We start from the raw sequence: 18,654 nt of genomic DNA, 5'->3' as shown, positions 1-18,654 counted from the left end.
GATAAGCAAATTCTTGAGTTACTATATATGAAAAGAACTTACACAAATAGAAAAATATATTTTCCTTAGTTTATTGAGTGTGATTTTAAGATGGTTTTAGGTTGAAGGGAAAAAAGATGATGATTTTTAAAAATAGATAGCGGTGGGGATGGCAGCGGTGGAATAATAAAACAGTACCTGGAGCATGGTCTCAAATTTATAACCGCCGACGATAAGAAGGAACACTTATAATCAAAAGAAAAATCTTTACTTGGACTTTTATGGGGATCATTATTTGCACTATGACCATGAGAAATGGAGATGGGATAATACATGAACAAAAACAAAATGAACAAAGGGTCAATGCGCCTCCTAAACTTGTGTCATGGGGTCATCTAATCCAATTTATATTTTTTTGAGCAAATAATCCCAAAACTCTTCATTTTTGGGTCAAATAACCCCATAATTATATTTTTAAAACGCGTAAAATACAAATCGGAGGTGAGGGATACAAAAAAATAATTAAATACTTCCCTAATTGTTGCGATAAAATTATCCTAAATCTGTTTTTTAAAATAAAAATATCAATTATGGGGTTATTTGACCCAAAAATGAAGAGTTTTGGGGTTAGTTGCTTAAAAAAGTATAAATTGGGCTAGATGACCCCATGTCACAAGTTCAGGGGGCGCGTTGACCCTTTGTTCAAAACAAAATTGTAGTGATTCATGAGAGAATTTGAAAAATTAAAATCTGGGTAATTAAATTAACGCTTGTACCGTTGAATTGGTTTTGATTCAATTAGCAAAAATGGAGTATAAAAGTAAGGAGATGAAACTCATTTTCTTTCAAAAAGTTAGGAAGAACAAAATTTATATAATTCACATTAATAAGAGATCATGTTAATCTCTCTTTTTCTTTAGCTTATGAATTAACACATGAATTGAATTATATGAAAATGTCTATTAATTAAAATATAAAAAATTACAAAAAAGATAATTATTGAATGGCTGTCGCGTAAAATAAGTCGAGTTCAATCGAAATTATATTTAAACTAAATGGGCTAAAAAAATTGAAACATAAATGAAAAAAAAAACAAAAAAGTGTGGTATTTTTGAATGATCAAATCATATTTAAACGAAACGGGCTAAAAATTTGAATCATAAATGAATTTTTTTGAAAAAGTATAGTACTTTTCAATGATTAAATCATATTTAAACAAGTCCTCATAGCACTAACCAGAAAAAATGGAACGAGACCCGCTAATAAAGTAAATCAAAAAATCATCCTAGGCATAGTCATCGATGTCGAATTAGTTGTTGCAACTATTTATGTTTGCATAAGATCTTTGTTTTATTCATTTACGGTAGGGCAATTTTATATTTTTAAAACTAAACAAATATCAAAACCAGAATTTTTTAAAATTTATGTACTGTCTGTGAAATTTTACATTGTCAAAGTTGAACGTACATCAAAGTCCAAAAATCAGTAAACACTGAAATACACATAAAAATCTAACCTAAGATAATTCGGGATAATTTACACAAATTGTCCTGAGATTACTGTTTCTCTTTTCGAGCTAAATATTTCTAAAATTTTATTTAGTAATTTGTTTGCCGCTGTCGTCACTCCTGTTTTTTTCGTCAATTTATTGAAGTCTTATATGAACTCCTAAAATTACCATATGACATCACATGACAAAATTCAAAATTTTAGACATCTATAGAACTCCAGCTGCCACGTTACATCGTTAAAATTGATTAAAACATTGCATGAATAATAATAGAAACTATCAAATTATTAAACAAAAGTTTAGAGGAATTTGTGGTACGAATTAAAGTTTAGAAACGGTTTAAGGAGAAACACATGACAATTAGTCTAAATTACTCGGTGGTTCGATATATATCTATCAGTAAGTATATATTTACATACTATATCAAAAATTCTTCAAGCAATTCTCAATGACATTGCATGACCAGGGAGAGTTTAATTCTCTAATCTCTCCTAAGAGATTTTTTAGACCATATCCTTAGAATTCGACTGCTAGCAATGCCAACAGATGATCATTATGGATCATCATTTCAAAATGAATTCACCTACTTACATTTTACAACTAGCAAGTTCATATGCATATACAGGCAAACCTTTCCCGAGCAATTCTTTCAAAAACACAGTATCCTAGAAAAGTTAAGAATTGTTACTTCTTCAGGATAAACTTTTCGTAAAGAGCAACGATTTCTGCCTTTTTGGGATGTCTCAGCTTTTGCACTTCTTGACCAAAACCACGTTCATTGAGCTCTTGCCGGAGTTTCCACATAGACACTTTGGTGTAGTCAGCTGAAGCAGTCTTCTCACATTCCCCGTCTTCTTCACTTGTCTTGAAAACAGAATCTATTTCAGAAGTCGTGCATTTTGCCAAAGCTGAACTGCTCTTCGGTTTTTTCATTTCCATGCTGAATTCTTCACGAGTCTCCATCTTGACGGAATAGAAACTCGTATCTGAAACTTCAAGATTTGAGCGTTTCCTGCCAGATAAAGTTTTAAGCACAGAGCTCTTTGCATATCCATATGAATGGTATGGAGTTGATTCTTGTTCAAGTAATTCTTTCTCCATTTTCTTTTCTTCTATTTCCGCTGCAAGCTCAGACTTGAAATTGTTCTGGGGTGTCGGGACTGCATTTACACACTGCTCGTTCTTCTTTTTCAACAACTCTATCTCTTCATCTCTCTCTCTAACCATCGCTTCTAGCAAGGTAATCTTTGACATGGCACAACCTTCCAATGTGGCAGACCTATTGAATTCACCTGTACGATCCACCTTTTCTCCTTCCGGAATCTGGGTATGAAGCCTATCTGTTGCAAGCGGATGAGAGTTGTGTTTTTCCTCTTCCAGAGCTAGCGCTTCTGATTGAGCGGCTTCAATGAACTCATTTGTTACCTTAACTTGCTCGTTTGCAATTTCGCGACTCTCATGTGTTTCTTCGAATCTTTTTAACTCGGACATATACGTCTTCTCCAATTGTATCTTGTCCTCCATCAGACTCTTCACCTCACTCTCTGTTAATAGAGCAGCGGCTTTTACACTGTTATACTTATCAGCCAACTGTTTCAGTTGAAACTTTAAAGCTGATGATTCGAAGACATAATTCTCTACCTTCGCTTCAGCAGCCTAAATGCATAGAAGAAGCACCAAAATGTATACATGATATAAAATTTTAAGTTCTTGAAATTAGAGAATTTATATGAAAAAGAAGACAACAGATCAAAGAAGTTTAAAGATGCTAACCTTCAAGTCTAAATTCAAAGTGGTTATTCTTTGCTCAGCCTCTTCTAGCTTAGCCGTCTTGTCCTTCATTTCCTCATCCTACCATTTCATAACTCTCAGAAATTACCGTAATGCTCAACACAGAAACAGTAAGGTGACAAAAAAACAAGTGTGCATTAAATCAGCTATTTCTAGCATGAGTTTAGCATATGTTCATTTCCGCAGTTGATATCAATTGAGCACATAAATCTTTTAATTTTATTTGCTGCACAGGTTTATATGTGTATTCATTTGTATGCGCACTACCTTATCTGACAAAATTTTGGCGAGTTTGGTTCTCAGATCCTCTTCCATTACTTTTTCCTGCTCGGCAGCTTTCTCTCTAGCAGCCTTGGCCTCATTAATATCAATTTCATATTTCTCTTTCCGTTCCTTTGCCTCTTGCAAAGCCAGCCGAGATTGTTCAGCAGCGGCAGCAACTTCCTCTTCTATAATTTTTGCCCGCTGGTCTGCCTTCTCTCTAACAGCCTTGACTTCGTGAACAGCAATATCATACTTCTCTTTCCATTCCCTTGCCTCTTGCAACGCCAACCGAGATTGTTCACTAGCAGCAGCAACTTCTTTCTCTATAACTTTTGCCTGCTCGACGGTCTTCTCTCTATTAGCCTTAGCTTCACTAATAGCAATATTGTACTTCTCTTTCCATTCCGTTGCCTCTTGCAAAGCCAGCCGAGATTGTTCAGCGGCGGTGGCAACTTCCTCTTCTATAGCTTTTGCCCGCTGGTCTGCCTTCTCTCTAACAGCCTTGACTTCGTTAACTGCAATATCATACTTCTCTTTCCATCCTGTTGCCTCTTGCAACACCAGCCGAGATTGATCACTAGTAGCAGCAACTTTTTTCTCCATAACTTTTTCCTGCTCAACTGCCTTCTCTCTATCAGCCTTAGCTTCACTAATAGCAATATCGTACTTTTCTTTCCATTCTGTTGCCTCTTCCAAAACCAGTCGAGATCGTTCACCAGCAGCAGAAGCTTCCTCTTCTTTCAGTTTTTCCAGCTGAATGAGCTTCTCTCTTGCAGCCTCGATTTCATTCATAGCAATATCATGCTTCTCTTTCCACTCTTTCGCCTCTTTGAAAGCCTGCCGAGATTGTTCAGCAGCAGCAGCAGCAGCATCTTCTTCTCTGAGTTTTGCCTGCTCGGCTGCCTTTTCTCTTGCAGCATTAACTTCATTAGTAGCAATGTCATATTTTTCTTTCAATTCCGTTGCCTCTTTCAGAGCAAGTCGAGATTGTTCAGCAGCAGCAGCATTCTCTTCCATAAGTTTTTCCAGCTCGGCCGCTTTCTCTCTAGCAGCCTTGGCTTCACTAATAGCAAGATCATACTTCTCTTTCCATTCACTTGCCTCTTTCAAAGCTAATCGAAATTGTTCAGCAGCTGCAGAATTTCTTGCTTCAGCTTCGCAAATTCCAGAATTGTGAGATGCACCGGCATTATTAGCCTTGTCATTAGCTTCTCTCGTTGTCATCAACATCTCTTCATATCTTCTCTTCCATTCCAAGGTTTCCTGCTTGGCAGAATCCAACATTTCCAGTGAACTAGAGCAACTCTCCTCCAATGGGCTGAACTTACTGTCGGAATCAACTATACGTCTCTTATACTGATCAGACAGCCTCTTGAAGTCATTTATGGCATCTTCATAACACTTGTGATATTCATTTTTTGACTTCTCACTTGCTTCTAGCTGCTTATGAAGTGTTTCAATCACATTTTCAAGTGAGTGACATTTCAACATGAGGGAGCTGTTGTTTAAAGATGCCTCATCTATCTGCTTCTGGGTATGCTGGCGAATAGGACCTTGCAAGCTAAATATAATCGCTTCAGATGAAGGTAAATGGCAGGACAAAAAAATTTATGGTGGCCAGGTAATTGATTAGAGCAATTGATTTCTACTGGAGCAATAAACTATATTAGCTTCCCGAAGTATACAATACAATACCATATTATATGTATGCATACAATAGCATCTATGTTGTACAATATTGTTGAACTACCATAGAATCGGAAAAGGAGAATCAATATAGCCAAACCCCCAACAACGTGGGGACTAAGACTTAGTTGAGTTGAACAAATTTGGTGAACTGACTGAAACTCAAGAAAGACCAAGGCCATTCAAAATATGCACTAAGAACACTGGTTAACCAAAGTCGCATTACATTAGTACTGCCCACCCTTGATTCTTCAATACTGTAAGTAACAGAACCATGGTACTGTGACCAGACAACCCACATGCTATATTGATGCAACATTTCAAACATGGGCAATGGCTACTCAGCAACGTCTAAACAGTAATGCAAAATTGGCAAAGAATCAAAAAATGCTTACTTACCTCTTTTGCGAAAAGGAAAAGAGCTTCTGCCATTTTGTTGGACCATGAATTAATTCTTCACACTCAGACAGAAGACTTTCAAGAACCTGAATATAAGTTATTAACTCACCGAGATTATTACTCATAGATAAATGGCATGCCATAAAGTAGTAAAATTCAAGCAGCATGCTCACAAGACAACTGTAGCGCATAATTTTCGAAAAAAAATCCATACAACAGCGAGCCACTATGCTGAAGAGAAAACAAACCACACATATTATAGCAAGCACAGTTTGTAAATTGTAATACTCGACAAAGCTGACTTTAACAACTAATGTGGAAATAACAGTGACGTACATGTACATCATTAAGTTACAAAAATTAAGAATCCTGGCAGCATGACGGGAAATGTTTTGGTCTAAAACTTGCTAGGCAGGCGATAGGAGCAACTGAGCAAGTCTTCCCAACTCGGGCACTATTATCAACTCCAGATATCAGACTATAGTATGATCTACCTCTAAGCAACATGTGCTAGAGTTAAAGATTTGCATCATGGCCTGTTTAATAGCAATATGATTCCTGCTAAACAACATTAAAGGAAATAGACAGAGAGAAAACATATAGTCTCTGATCTTCCCATACTTGGGGTAATCTTAAGATTTGCAGCTTAAAAGAAAAAAAAGTGTCACAATTGGTAACAGAAAGATGTCACTAGGAAGTGGAGCCAAATGCATGACGAGTAGAGATTTCATTGAGTAAAGAACAAAAGATGTATGAATTGGTTACCATGGCAACATTTTCAACTCTTGCATCTGTAGTTAGGCAAGCTTCTTGCAATTTCTTTTCCATGCTTTGTATAGCATTTGAACATTGCAAATCAGTCTCGATTAATGAATCTCTTGTGCTGACCTGCACCAGTGACAATAAATAAGATGTTTATCAGCCTGAAATTAGGAGAGTAGCAATTCCAGTAACAGTAGCAATTTGTTTAACAGAGTTCTTTGGAATTCAGGAATAAGTTGCTTTATTTCATTACACAATTGAAATGTCAAATCAAGTTAGCGCAAGTTCCTACTACCATCGTCTAAAAAGTGTAAAATTCTTGCCAAGAAATGAAAACCAGCTGATCTATTAGTGTCATTATACTACACTAAGTTAAATTTCAAAGAACAAACAAATTCTTTGCTCTTCAGAGTGAGTACATCCACTACAGAAGACTTAAGACCAAAACAGATGATGTGAAATGTTCCCGATGTTGTACTTGTACAGGAATAATGATAACCAGGAAAATACAATTATAGGCATCATGTACAGAACATTATTTCACTAAATTGAAATTCCGCAGTTAAACATGTTATAAGAAAGCTTATAGAAGGATTGCTTCCAATATTAGTCCATAAAATTTTAGAAATTTTAATTAGTAATTCAAACATAAAATGAGGTTACCAAAATATTCAGATTTAGAAATTTGAACTGAACAATTTGGCCATTTTATGATTTTTTCGCTCGTTAACCCTTTATGGACGAGTTGCATTTGAGTGGTTTTAATTTGACTAGGATTTCCAAAGTTCGTTTCATGTATTAGACATACTTCAATCAAGTTTAATCAGGTATGGACTTTTAAACTATTAAAGGTAAATGGGGATAAGAAAACAAAAAACTTCACTCCTATGAATTAATGAGAAAAAGGAGAAGGCAAATTGAACCAAAATTTTCCAAAGAAAATAGGACAAAGGGTCAAACAAAGGTAGAAACGCTCCAAAGTGTAACAAGCTAACTAGCAAGTAGTTATTAGTCATACTGGAAGACAGGAAATTAACAAATCAAGATACTTGTTAACCTGCCATGAGAAAGATATTATAGGAGCTGCAGAGCTGTTAAGAACATCCAGGAATGATTTTGCGATACCAGCAAGCAAAGGTCCTGTCATCATAGAATCTCCTACTTGCTTAGGCCTAGTTCTCTCATAAACAAAATTTGCAAAAGAATCAAACCCGGGTCGGAATTCTGGCCGGTAATTGTCCAACTGAAACAAACATATGAAATATCAAAATAAAAAGGAGAGGCATGATAAATTCATAATCTCTAGGCAGATATACTAGAACAGATACAAATAAATGCTTACTGAAACTTGGTCAAGATGTTGAAGGTCCGCTTCGTTGTCTAAAGGACGGACAAGAGAAAAGCACTCTCTAGATGGAAAAACAGCTCGAATGGACTCACGAATCTGGCATTTATTATATGCACAAGTTATCAAAGGGATAAAAAAACTGTAAAATTCAGAAAATATACAGGTTCATTTTCGCGTGTTAAATCCTGTTGCTATATGTTCAAGATTTGAGTCAATTAATACCCGATTCTTGGCATCAGCATCTCTTCCGCTACCTAGAACTGGCTTCAAGGCGAGTTCTAGATAATCATGTGCTTTTATTTTTGAATTATCTTCTGTCAAGTCCAAATAAAAGTCCTGAAAGTAAAAAAATCAAAAGATGCATGATAAGAAAATCAAATTAATGAGCTGAGAAGGCCATTAAGCGTTGCATCCAACAGTTTTTCTTAAACAACAATACAATGTTGAAAGCACAGCATCAAGCTATTGATGGGAATATTTAAAGTGAGAACTGAAAAATTGTAAGAATCATCACCCTCAAAAGCCAAATGAAGGTTGGGGAGAAATGTCCGAATTCAGAGACAATGTCCTTTCCTTCAGATGCTATACGATGAATATGCTTTGTCATTTCAGTGATAAGAGAGAGATGATCAAGTGCAGCTTCGTCAATAACACCTACCTGAAATTAAAGCAAAGAAAAATAAGTAGGACGTAGCAGAAATACATAACATAAGGTAGATTGCGTTTACATTATATAAATAAAAATTGGTTGACCATGACCAACTAAGAGAAGTGGCACCAGCAAAAAATTCAGGAAAAGATATGTAAGATGTAGACTGACCTGATTGTAGACAAACAAGCTTGACAAGAGGACTGCCAAGGAAAATATCTGCGTGTTGTACATTCCCTGTTGGAGAGAACAGTCAGAGAAACAGTAACACTGTATTTGGGAGAAGAGAGAGATCCAACTTCTCGGTAAAGAACCAGTTTGGCTACTATTTCATTAAAGGGAAACAATTTAATTTCTTTGTTCACAGTTTTTCACAGTAACAGAAGCCGTTAATCTTTTTTCTCCGGATACAGAAATTTATGCGAAGCATGATAAAACAAAAGGAAGAAAACTGAGGATACTTTGTCTCTTTATGCAGGAAATTGGAGCAAACCAAAGTATACTCTCCCACATAAGCATAAGATGAACTTCTAATTAATTTGAAAATTTCAAATCACCAATGACACCTTCCAGGCAGATCATAAGATTATAAATACAGAAATGCTTAAGAAATTCAAAAAAAAAAAAACTTAACTGTTTGATCATAACAACTGGCTCCTCCACTGTCAAACAGTAATAGATTGTACTCAGTTCCATCCAATGTCGTTTTCTTCAATGGTGTACTCCACATCCAAAGTCCCTCGGTGCATGGTTGATGGGTTGACCCGACTTGAAAGCCAGTGCTCCTACCAAGAAGCTACAACAAATTCACACAAGTTTAGATCTAAGTTCTCATTTCAAACAACATTTTTGAAAGATTATAATAACCGTGCAAAAAAGTAAACTGGAATTCAATTAAGTTCTCATTTCCAACCACTGGTAAAGCCAAAACAACATGATGCAGTAATTTCTTTTAGGATTAAAACGAATAGTACTGCAGCTCTTATACTTCCAATCTAGGTAGACATTTCATTCAATAATCGTGTCGCGTTTCAGAAACTTATCGGACACTTGACATTTTGGACACAAAACTTCATTTTTTACATAAAAACCCTTAGTATAACAATGTTTCGTCGTGTCCGTATCCAAGTGTCCCTGCTACCTAGCTTCAATTCCACACCTAGGTAGCACGGACACTTCACTCAATCAACTTTTTCCGTTTCGAAAACTTGTCGGACACTTGACATTCCGGACATGAAACATCAATTTCCACATAAGAAACCTTAAAATAACACCATTTTTCCGTGTCTGTGTCCAAGTGTCCCGTTTCCTGTGTCCGTGCTACCTAGCTTCAATTCCCCACAAAAACAATCTACTAGTAGTTTCTTGCAAATGTACAATATATATACCTCAAGACCCAATAATCCAACAAAAAATATAGAATCTTTAAGCCACAAATTCTCAAAATCCCAAAAAAGATCAAGATTTTAACACATTCTCCGCTACTTAAAACTCACCCACAAACTTAACAAAAATAACATAATGAACACAAATTGCAAATAAAATCACAGAACTAACTACGACATTAGATAAATAATATACCCAAAAGCTTGATTAAGGCAAACACGTAAGAAAGCAAATGACTTTTTTAACCTGGTTGAAGATGGAGCTTTTGCCCTGGCGAGCAGGGCCACAAATGGAAACAACAGCAACAGGTCCTTCAATTTGTTGAAGAAGATGAAGGGCCTCTGGGTCTGCCTTAAATTTTCCATCTTTACAATCAAAATGTACAATTCTTAATGGCTTCCCTGAATTGTTTTCCTTATGATTTTCTTCCATTTTTTTTTTATGTTCTAGCCTATTGTGGTCGCGGTTATGATCATTAATAAGTGTAGAGTCAGTGTGTAAAGTGGTATATGTATACATTAAATGTTTTTTAATTTCTGTTTAAGGAATGCATTAAAGAATAATTATATTCTCATTTCTGCTTTATAAACAAAAAAAATATTGTTTAATTTATTTTTATAGTTTAGAAATAATATAAAATAAAGTGTGTGTTTTTTTTTCTCAAAATATAAAATAAAGTGTTACTCGTAACTTTTTTAATAGATACGCTAGCTATAAGATATAATTTTTGTAAATTACACATGTTATATTTTTATAAATTTTAGGGATTTTTATATAATTATTCGGAAAAAAATTATAAAAATGTTGGTAAGGAAAAATAATCTTAAAAATATTTATAAAAATACCGGATTTAAAAAACTAAGCCCGGAGTTAGCCACCAAAGATTTTGGTGGTTTTTTTTGTATTCAAGTCAGATCATAATTCAAATTTAATATTAGATATTGATTTTTAAAAAACTTTAATCTTCATCAGTGATTTCTAAAAAAGTTTATTTATCTTCATCTTTTGAAGGGAGTAAAAAGGTGATTTTCCAGTTTTAATGGAAAAATCATCCTTTTTCTGCCATAAACTACTTACTTTTACGGTTTCGGTCTTTTATTGCATAAATATTTCAGATACAAAATTTATCTTGTGTTTAAGTGAATCATCTCTAATTTTATTTTAGATTATTTAAGGATATTTAGTGATTATTCGGGTTTTAAAATTCAAGTTCTTGAAGATCTAAATTTTTTATTGAAGTTTATAGATTTAGAGAAATTTTTAAATAGACAGAGTCTACCACATTATTCGCAGATTAAACCGCTCACAATACGACTTTTCATTAATTCAATAACAAATAAAGAGTCAAGTCGTCAAATAATCAATAGTCAACTGATCAACAATTAACAGTCAGCAGCCAATCATTGACCGTTGACTGTTGATGACCACCGTCTGCTAGTTGAATTCCAAACTTCGACGACCGATCGCCGGACGCCCACCTGCCGCTCCTAGAACCACCACTCTTCCATTTTAGATAAATTTATAAATTAAAAGTAAAAGTAAGTCAAAAAAAGTTTAAGTGATATACCATGACTTTTGAAGGTTTAACGTAATTTAAGTTTTTAAAATATGTGAAAGATATAGTTTTCTCTAAATTTAACGGTAAAACGAATTTTATTTTTAAATTAATTCCAAAAATTTGTCTCCAGTTCGTTTTTATTTAAGGAATTATAACGTAAGAATATAATAGTATTATATTACAAAAAATTAATTTAATTCCCAGGGTTAAAACTATTTCAAATTTATTTTGTTTATGAAAAAAAATCAAATTTAAAAGTATATTAGATTTTAATTATAATTTATTTTTTCTATATAAAATACTCTTTTTTTCAAAGAGTAAAATTGCCCTTATATTCCGGATATTTCACCAATCCCTAGCACCAGCAACGAGCTAGGCTGGCTAACAAATCAATCAGTACAAAAATATTCAATGTTTATTGAACGTCTAAACATTAGAAATTTAGAAGATAAACTCAATAAAACTCCAAAATTTCTATTCTTCTACATCATCACCATACAAGCACATTTTAGAAAAATTATAAAATGTAGTCTATATATGTATGTGTTCAACTGGCCAATATAACCAACTCGACCACAAATCAAAGGCCAATTCCGGTTTAAATCCTTTTCAAAAACCGAATGTAAAATCAACTATTTTGAATTAAAAAAAAAAAAACCGTACAAAGTGCAAACCATTAAACCATCAGCATATTCTCATATTAATTACAATTCATTTTTAACTATAAAAATCTACATACAAGATATAACTATATTTTTTGTTATTTTAAAAAAGTCATAATCTTTAAATCTTATTAGTTTGGTTAATCAACTATTTAATCTTTGTTATATATACCCACCACTCGTTTAGAGTTGACGTAATGCAATGTTATAAGTATGTGTACATAATTTATTCAACTTGACATAAACAATATTTAGCAAATATCGAAAGATGGATCAAACAAGCAAAATTTAAAAATCATAGTATATCTATGGTAGATAATTTATTTTGCCTTATTTTTTATTTAAGTGGTTCAACCGGTGATTAAACCGGTTAAACTATGAACCTGGGACCACAACCGTTCAGCCACCGGTTTAGTTTCTAAAACAATGTACGATACACTCATATAAACCACTGAATTTATATGAATTTATATTAAAAAAAACAAAACCACTGAATTGATCATAGTGGTACCACAAAAGTGATAAGCCACCTCTCTTTTCTCTCTCTCTCAATACGCCTGCCAAAGAGGCCTATAAAAGAGTATCCAAGCTCAAGCCTAACCAAAGAAGAGTGCAATCCTAGAAACAAAATGAATTCTCATTTCCACCAATCCCAAACTCCAAGCCACCACTCTTCAAAACCCGGCAAAAAAAGGCTCGCCGGAGACCAACTTCAAATCCTGGAATCAAATTTCAATGCCAACCAGAAGCTAAAAGCCGAACACAAGCTCGAACTTGCTAGCCAACTAGGAGTCCCGCCAAGACAAGTCGCGATATGGTATCAGAACAAAAGAGCCAGGCACAAAGTCGAAACGAAAGAGCACGAGTACAAGAACATCCAGCACGAGCTAGGTAATGTGCTAGCAGAGAAGATTAACCTCGAGAAAGAAGTTCAGATGTTAAAATACGAGCTGAACAAGGCTCGAGAGATGCTAGCACTTGCATCGACAACATCTGCAACTGCATCTGATGATGATCATGCCAATTCATACTCACCTGGAAATCTGACATTTAGTTGGCTTGATACCAGCAACTTATTATCAGGAGAGGAGATATACGCTAGTCTGACTGGTCCTGCTTCCATGCTGGAGAAGTACACCAGCAATCACGGCCTCTTGGCTGAATCTATGAAACCTAACCATGATACAAACAGCGACTATTAATTGTAGAACTTCAGAAGTTTAATGTTATTGTTTTAATATCAAAATCAAATCAATTACGTATACTTTAACTCCATTTTCATAGTTCAGATGCATTGATAACTTCTCCAAGGCATGCAATTGTAAATCAACTAAGTGCTACTCTCTAGAGTGTGCAAAAGCCGAACCAAACTAAATAATCAAATCAAGAAATTTGGTTTGGTTTGGTTTTGAACATAACAAAATTCTGTTAAACTTTAGTGCAAACCTAACCAAAATAAGCGAACCAAACCAAAAAAATAAACTGAACTGACTAGTTCCTCAAATTTCAGTTCAGTTCTGAAAAAAAGCAAAATATTAATTCAATTCAGTTTGAGCTAAATGCAAACCCCTAATACTATCCAGGATCTTAGGCAATTGACGAAGGTTGCTAACTTAGTTTAGAGCTTCAAGTTCCTGATTCTATACTGTCATTGTCACTAATTTTTGACAATTTTAGTTCGAATACTACCCCATCATCACTTCCGGGACCCGTTACATTTATGCTTAGATTTAGTTTATGCATGCACTGGACGACTTCCTATTCTCATGGCCCTCCTCAAGGTCTTTGAACAAATAACCTAGCTGGGGTTGCCCACAATGTTTGGCTGTACCTCAGTCAAAAATGGGGCCCAGCTGATGAATGTCTTTCATAAAAAATGTAAATGGTGACCTATAGGGTCCTTTTAATTCGATAAGCGAAGCAGAAACTTTTCACATCACTCCAAAATTATATAACAAGTTGATGTACAAGTTGAGTGAGAACAGCAACGACATTATCAAAATAAGGCAAACATGATATCATCACCAATCGGTAACACGGATTTTTATTAGCACGGTAACAAACTTACAGCAAGATGACTGAATAATGATTTAAACTGGTCTAACTTTAACAAATGTCAGATCAGAACTTTTATAGCCTTTAAGTTTATTCTGAAATATATTGAATACATAATAAGTTCAAATAAGAAAAGGATAGGAAAAGAGATTGAACCATTGCTCCATCTGACATGAGCTCCGATTTCTGAACTTCTGTGGTGAAGTTTAAGAATAAAAGGAGCTTCATCAAAACACTTGCAGTGAACAATATTCCGCAGTAAGGGTAGCCAGCACAATGTAATTGATCCATGCATCATAGACACCTGATGTCCGCGCTGACAATCACATTAACAAAGTTAATCGTTTTAGATCCAACATTTCAATTACAATGCTTACAAAGGCAAAAGTATATAACAATGTCCATTCAAATCAAACTAAAAGAGGAATTATGGTAAATATGCAGAAATTAGATTAATGAGTTACTCTTATTTTCATGATGTATGCAAGCCAAATGAGATGTTATTATGGCAACTAGATCGATAATAATTATTGATGTATGCAAGCCAAATGAGAGGTTATTATGGCAACTAAATCGATAAACATTACTGAAAAAGTTTGCATGCCTATTGAAAGCCCTTATTGGCAATTGAGACAATACCATCAGTCAAGTACCTAGAACAATAATTAAACAGCATAAATTATGATAATCATATTTCAAATGCATGCATGGACAAATGCACATGTCTCTGTACTTAAATATGTCTTATCGTGCAGGGGCATATAATTGCGAGAAAACACAGTACTTTGATATGTTTGATCTATGAACAGTTCAAATTAAAGCAGTGGTCAAATGCTTAAACATCACTTGCAGAAAGACTAAACACAAGTTAAACACAAGGTAACATGAATGAGGCCAGCCAAACCAGAGCTCTTACTATTCACACCCTATAATTACTGAAAAGCAAAAACATTTGGAAAAAAAAAAAACAAATCCAGCTAGGAAAAAAAATAAATGCAGGTCCAATTCTGAGAATAAAAAGGAATTACGTTGTTAGATTCAACAAAACATAACAGCAGAATCTTGTCAAGAATCCTTAGCAAGAAAATAAATAATAAAGAAAGAGAACAAGAGATTTATTCAAGATAAGTTGACATTGTTGAGTTAATGATAAAACATCAAAATCAAGTATACAATAATTGAACTCACACAAGGACCCATAGTTGACATTGTAAACAAATGTCAAATCATCTAAAAAATAATTGATATATGCATTTAGGGAGCAACAGCAACAAAAGGAAATAAAAGACACCAGCATAACCATATTGTTTGCCGACGATATATTACCTAATTAGGAAATTCATGCATCCCCGTAATAATTTGATAATGCATAATCAACTCTTCTTGGAAATAGTAATATTCACTACAGAACAGAGCTATACTCCAATTGATTCTCAACTTTCTCACAAAGTTTTCATTTTTTCTGCAACATTTCTCATTCTTCCTGCATATATCAAACTCAAAATCGACCATAAAGAAGGCATCACACAGAACAAATTCATTATCCAGTTCCAAAAACACAGGCATAAACCATCGACATAATTGATGCATTAACAAAACAATTTATGTTCTTCGAACGTAATTCTAGCAACTATGAACTTTTCAAACATGAAAATCAACTCAATCAAAATTCATTCATATATAAAGCAACAACAAAGTACAACACAATTCAACGAGGTACAATAATTACCGAAAACCGGCATGTAATTATACGGTTATCTTCTTCTTCTTGCGAAAAATAAAAACATCAGTCTCCTCATAAGCATAATCTGGATGCAAATCCTCATGAGGAACCTTCTCAATCTCAAACACCTCTATACAAATTTCCCAAAACTTCTTATCCGCTTCAGGTGACCTCAATTGATACCCTAACAAAATGACACCGTTTTCCGCAACTAAATCATCCATAACCGTCACTAAATCCCTCACACTCTCCTCAATATAAACAACATCCGTCGCTATAACTACATCAAACGGCGGATTCAACGCCGTTAACTGATCTTTATTATTCCAATACAAAATCGACGTTTTCAGCATTTTACCTAGGGTTTGCTTATTCCGTTTTAAATTATGCTTAAGTGCAGGCATTACCGGAGCAATGTCGGTTAAAATGATGTCGGTAAGTCCGAGGAGGTAGAAGGCCATACCGGCAACTCCACAGCCAGTGCCGATCTCGATTCCGCGGCGGCGGGGAGTGGCGGAGAAGTTGAGGATGGCGGAGTAAGGGTTTGTGGTTTCGGCGGTGGCGGAGGACCAGCGATCGGCGAATTTCGAGAGGATGAGAGAGCACGGCCAGACGGAGGTGCCGACGTGCATGGAGCCGTTGTCTTGCTGGATAGAAAGGAGCTTGTCCTTGATCGGAAGTTCGGTCACCGGCGAGTCAGTGAATTTCATTTCTAATTTTTTTCTGTTGTTGAACTGCTTTGGTTTGGGGCTGATTGTTAGGGTTTAAGGGTCTAAATGAATGATTTCTTAGTGATTTTTTTAAAAACATTAAAAGTATATTCTTGTAGATAAAATTATGTAGTTTTAATAATAATTAAAAAGTAAAATTATGTAATTTCTGTTCGTTATCATAAATATGTTTATTCTTTTAGTTGCTCAGTGAACGAGTCCATGAACAAGCTTGTTTAGTACCTCTCGTGCATTTAGCGGTTGAACGGAAATACGAGCTGAATACGAATAGAATATAAACACTATGAATTTTAAATTGGCCAAATAAGAACTCCTCATTCAAAACTCAAAATTGGGTTTGACTCGGTTTAGTTACAACCCTATCTATTATACTTAAAAATAGTTTGATTACTACCTTTACTAGAATAAATTATGAAAGTAAAATTAAAAATAATTTATTTAAATCAAATGTTATACAATTACACTTCAAATTAGTGTTTATGCAACAACACCAATATTGCACTTTTCAATTTGGCCTAAAGAAATTGGTGAAAATGTGAATTACCCGATTAGCAATTTAAAGATTAGACTGTAGAGCAAAGCTGTGTCACTTAGAAGTCCGGGAATGTAAAAGACAAAAATTACCGTAAAATCGAACTGAACCAAATTCTAATAATAGTTTATTATTTATTTAATATGGTTTGGTTGGATTCGTATTCATATAAAAGTTCTGTTTTTGGTTTTCAATTCAGGTTTACAATTTTAAAAATTGAAATAACCAAAAAATCGAATAAAAAATTAAAAAATGGTCCTTTAATTTTTTTAACATAAATACATTTATTTAGTCTTTTTAGTCTTTTTAGTCTTTTTTTTATTTATATCTAATAATTAAACAAGTTAATAAATTTTATATAATAGACAAAATATACAAATTAACATATATAAAAAAAGTTATTTGCTAATAAAAATAAATTCTTTATTTTTGCTTTTCAACATGGTCCATTTTAATCTGAAAATCCCATTACACTCTTGGCAATTAGCTCAAAAGCTTAACAACACTACATGCAAAAACTATAGTGTACAAGATTTTTTTTGGTTTTGACATCTCACCAATTTCAATTTCTTTTGTCATATCACATTAAAAGCTCAAATTTGTAGCTGACAATTACCAGTGTGAGTTCGTGCATTAAAAGCTCAAATTTTAGGCCCATAATTTGATCTCTGTCCAATTAAAAGTGAAAAAAAAGGGGAAAAAGGCAAATTATCAGCATCAACAAGGCTACGTTTTGGGTATTAATGATGGCTAATTAAATTAAATTAAGTTTTAGTCAAACTTTTTAGAAGATTTTGATATCATAACTATAATAAAGTCTCTTAGTCCATTTTTCATTCGGGTATAAGAGAGATTTTTTTGTTCAACTACTACCAGTCTCAGTCCAATCCCATTTCTATGAGCGGGAGAAAGATTATTTATTACTAAGAAGCACGGAAACTTCAATGAAATCGTGTGTTCCGTTTCAAAAACGTTTCGGAAATCGGAAATTCTTAAAAACTCTCAGAAATTTATAAAAAAATATTTCGGGCCGTTTTATAAATAAAAAAATATGGTTATAAAAAAAATCTAAAAAAATGTCAGCAAATAATTTTTTTAAATCAATTATCCATTATGTTTATTGTTTACTTTATCTATAATAAAACTTATCTTCTTATTTTTGTTGGGTTGAATTATGTTTGATTTATTTTATTAATTGGCATAAATAAATAATTAAAATTTAATATATATAACATTTCATAATTTTCTAATATTATAAATATATCCCTATATTTTTATTATTTACACGTTTTCCCCACGTTTCGTGTCCTTTATTTTTAATAATTTGTCATTTTCCCGTGTCCGTTTCGTGTCGTTTCCGTTTCCGTTTCGTGTCGTTTCCATTTTTCGTTTCCGTTTCGTGTTGTTTCCGTTTTCCGTTTCCGTTTCCGTGCTACCTAGTTTATTATATAGAAAAGTTTTCATCTACACTTAGGCAAATGTGAATCAATCAGTTGTTGAGGAAGGAAGGACTAAAAAAGAACTCCCTAATAGAACTCCAAACTGAAGCTTAAATGCACTAGAGTGTTTGGTGAGTGAAGCTTATAGAACTCCAAACTGAAATTCAAATAGATTTCTTT

At 34.0% G+C, this 18,654-nt stretch overlaps 3 protein-coding genes across 6 annotated transcripts; 1 reads left to right on the top strand and 2 right to left on the bottom strand.

Annotated features, from left to right (window-relative positions):
* Window positions 1–1,849: 1,849 nt before the first annotated feature.
* LOC126657734 (uncharacterized) lies at window positions 1,850–10,251 on the bottom strand. 3 transcript variants are annotated; one of them, XM_050352483.1, is made up of 12 exons: window positions 10,021–10,251; window positions 9,023–9,184; window positions 8,560–8,625; window positions 8,254–8,397; window positions 7,962–8,075; window positions 7,734–7,835; window positions 7,449–7,634; window positions 6,395–6,517; window positions 5,630–5,715; window positions 3,548–5,105; window positions 3,263–3,340; window positions 1,850–3,145 (listed from the first exon to the last, which is right to left on the bottom strand). In XM_050352483.1, the coding sequence occupies exons 1-12, from the start codon at window positions 10,204–10,206 to the stop codon at window positions 2,174–2,176; spliced, it is 3,777 nt and encodes a 1,258-aa protein (XP_050208440.1). In that variant the 5' UTR covers window positions 10,207–10,251; the 3' UTR covers window positions 1,850–2,173. The 3 variants fall into 3 exon arrangements, with proteins under 3 accessions (XP_050208440.1, XP_050208442.1, XP_050208443.1); XM_050352485.1 differs by lacking the exons at window positions 9,023–9,184; window positions 10,021–10,251 and adding an exon at window positions 8,850–9,016 and having other exon boundaries at window positions 8,560–8,713; XM_050352486.1 differs by lacking the exons at window positions 9,023–9,184; window positions 10,021–10,251 and adding an exon at window positions 8,850–9,016 and having other exon boundaries at window positions 8,560–8,710.
* Window positions 10,252–12,281: 2,030 nt separating this feature from the next.
* LOC126657735 (uncharacterized) lies at window positions 12,282–16,560 on the bottom strand. Of its 2 annotated transcripts, XM_050352487.2 has the most exons (4): window positions 15,779–16,560; window positions 15,376–15,532; window positions 14,206–14,365; window positions 12,282–13,167 (listed from the first exon to the last, which is right to left on the bottom strand). In XM_050352487.2, the coding sequence occupies exon 1, from the start codon at window positions 16,480–16,482 to the stop codon at window positions 15,796–15,798; it is 687 nt and encodes a 228-aa protein (XP_050208444.1). In that variant the 5' UTR covers window positions 16,483–16,560; the 3' UTR covers window positions 12,282–13,167; window positions 14,206–14,365; window positions 15,376–15,532; window positions 15,779–15,795. The 2 variants fall into 2 exon arrangements, with proteins under 2 accessions (XP_050208444.1, XP_050208445.1); XM_050352488.2 differs by lacking the exon at window positions 15,376–15,532.
* LOC126657736 (homeobox-leucine zipper protein ATHB-52-like) lies at window positions 12,624–13,258 on the top strand. Its single transcript, XM_050352490.1, has one exon. The coding sequence runs from the start codon at window positions 12,624–12,626 to the stop codon at window positions 13,194–13,196; it is 573 nt and encodes a 190-aa protein (XP_050208447.1). The 3' UTR covers window positions 13,197–13,258.
* Window positions 16,561–18,654: the final 2,094 nt, after the last annotated feature.

Source organism: Mercurialis annua, linkage group LG7, assembly GCF_937616625.2.
Source record: "Mercurialis annua linkage group LG7, ddMerAnnu1.2, whole genome shotgun sequence".
Taxonomy (NCBI): domain Eukaryota; kingdom Viridiplantae; phylum Streptophyta; class Magnoliopsida; order Malpighiales; family Euphorbiaceae; genus Mercurialis; species Mercurialis annua.
This window is presented reverse-complemented; position numbering and strand designations above follow the sequence as displayed.

Bases quoted from the DNA above. Each gene is read 5' to 3' on its own strand.
- LOC126657734 (XM_050352483.1), bottom strand. From the start codon at position 10,206: ATGGAAGAAAATCATAAGGAAAACAATTCAGGGAAGCCATTAAGAATT. The intron at 7,836-7,961 runs GTATTAATTGAC...AATAAATGCCAG, and splicing joins ATGCTGATGCCAAGAATCGG to ATTCGTGAGTCCATTCGAGC. The intron at 5,716-6,394 runs GTAACCAATTCA...ACTTATATTCAG, and splicing joins GAGTTGAAAATGTTGCCATG to GTTCTTGAAAGTCTTCTGTC.
- LOC126657736 (XM_050352490.1), top strand. From the start codon at position 12,624: ATGAATTCTCATTTCCACCAATCCCAAACTCCAAGCCACCACTCTTCA.
- LOC126657735 (XM_050352487.2), bottom strand. From the start codon at position 16,482: ATGAAATTCACTGACTCGCCGGTGACCGAACTTCCGATCAAGGACAAG.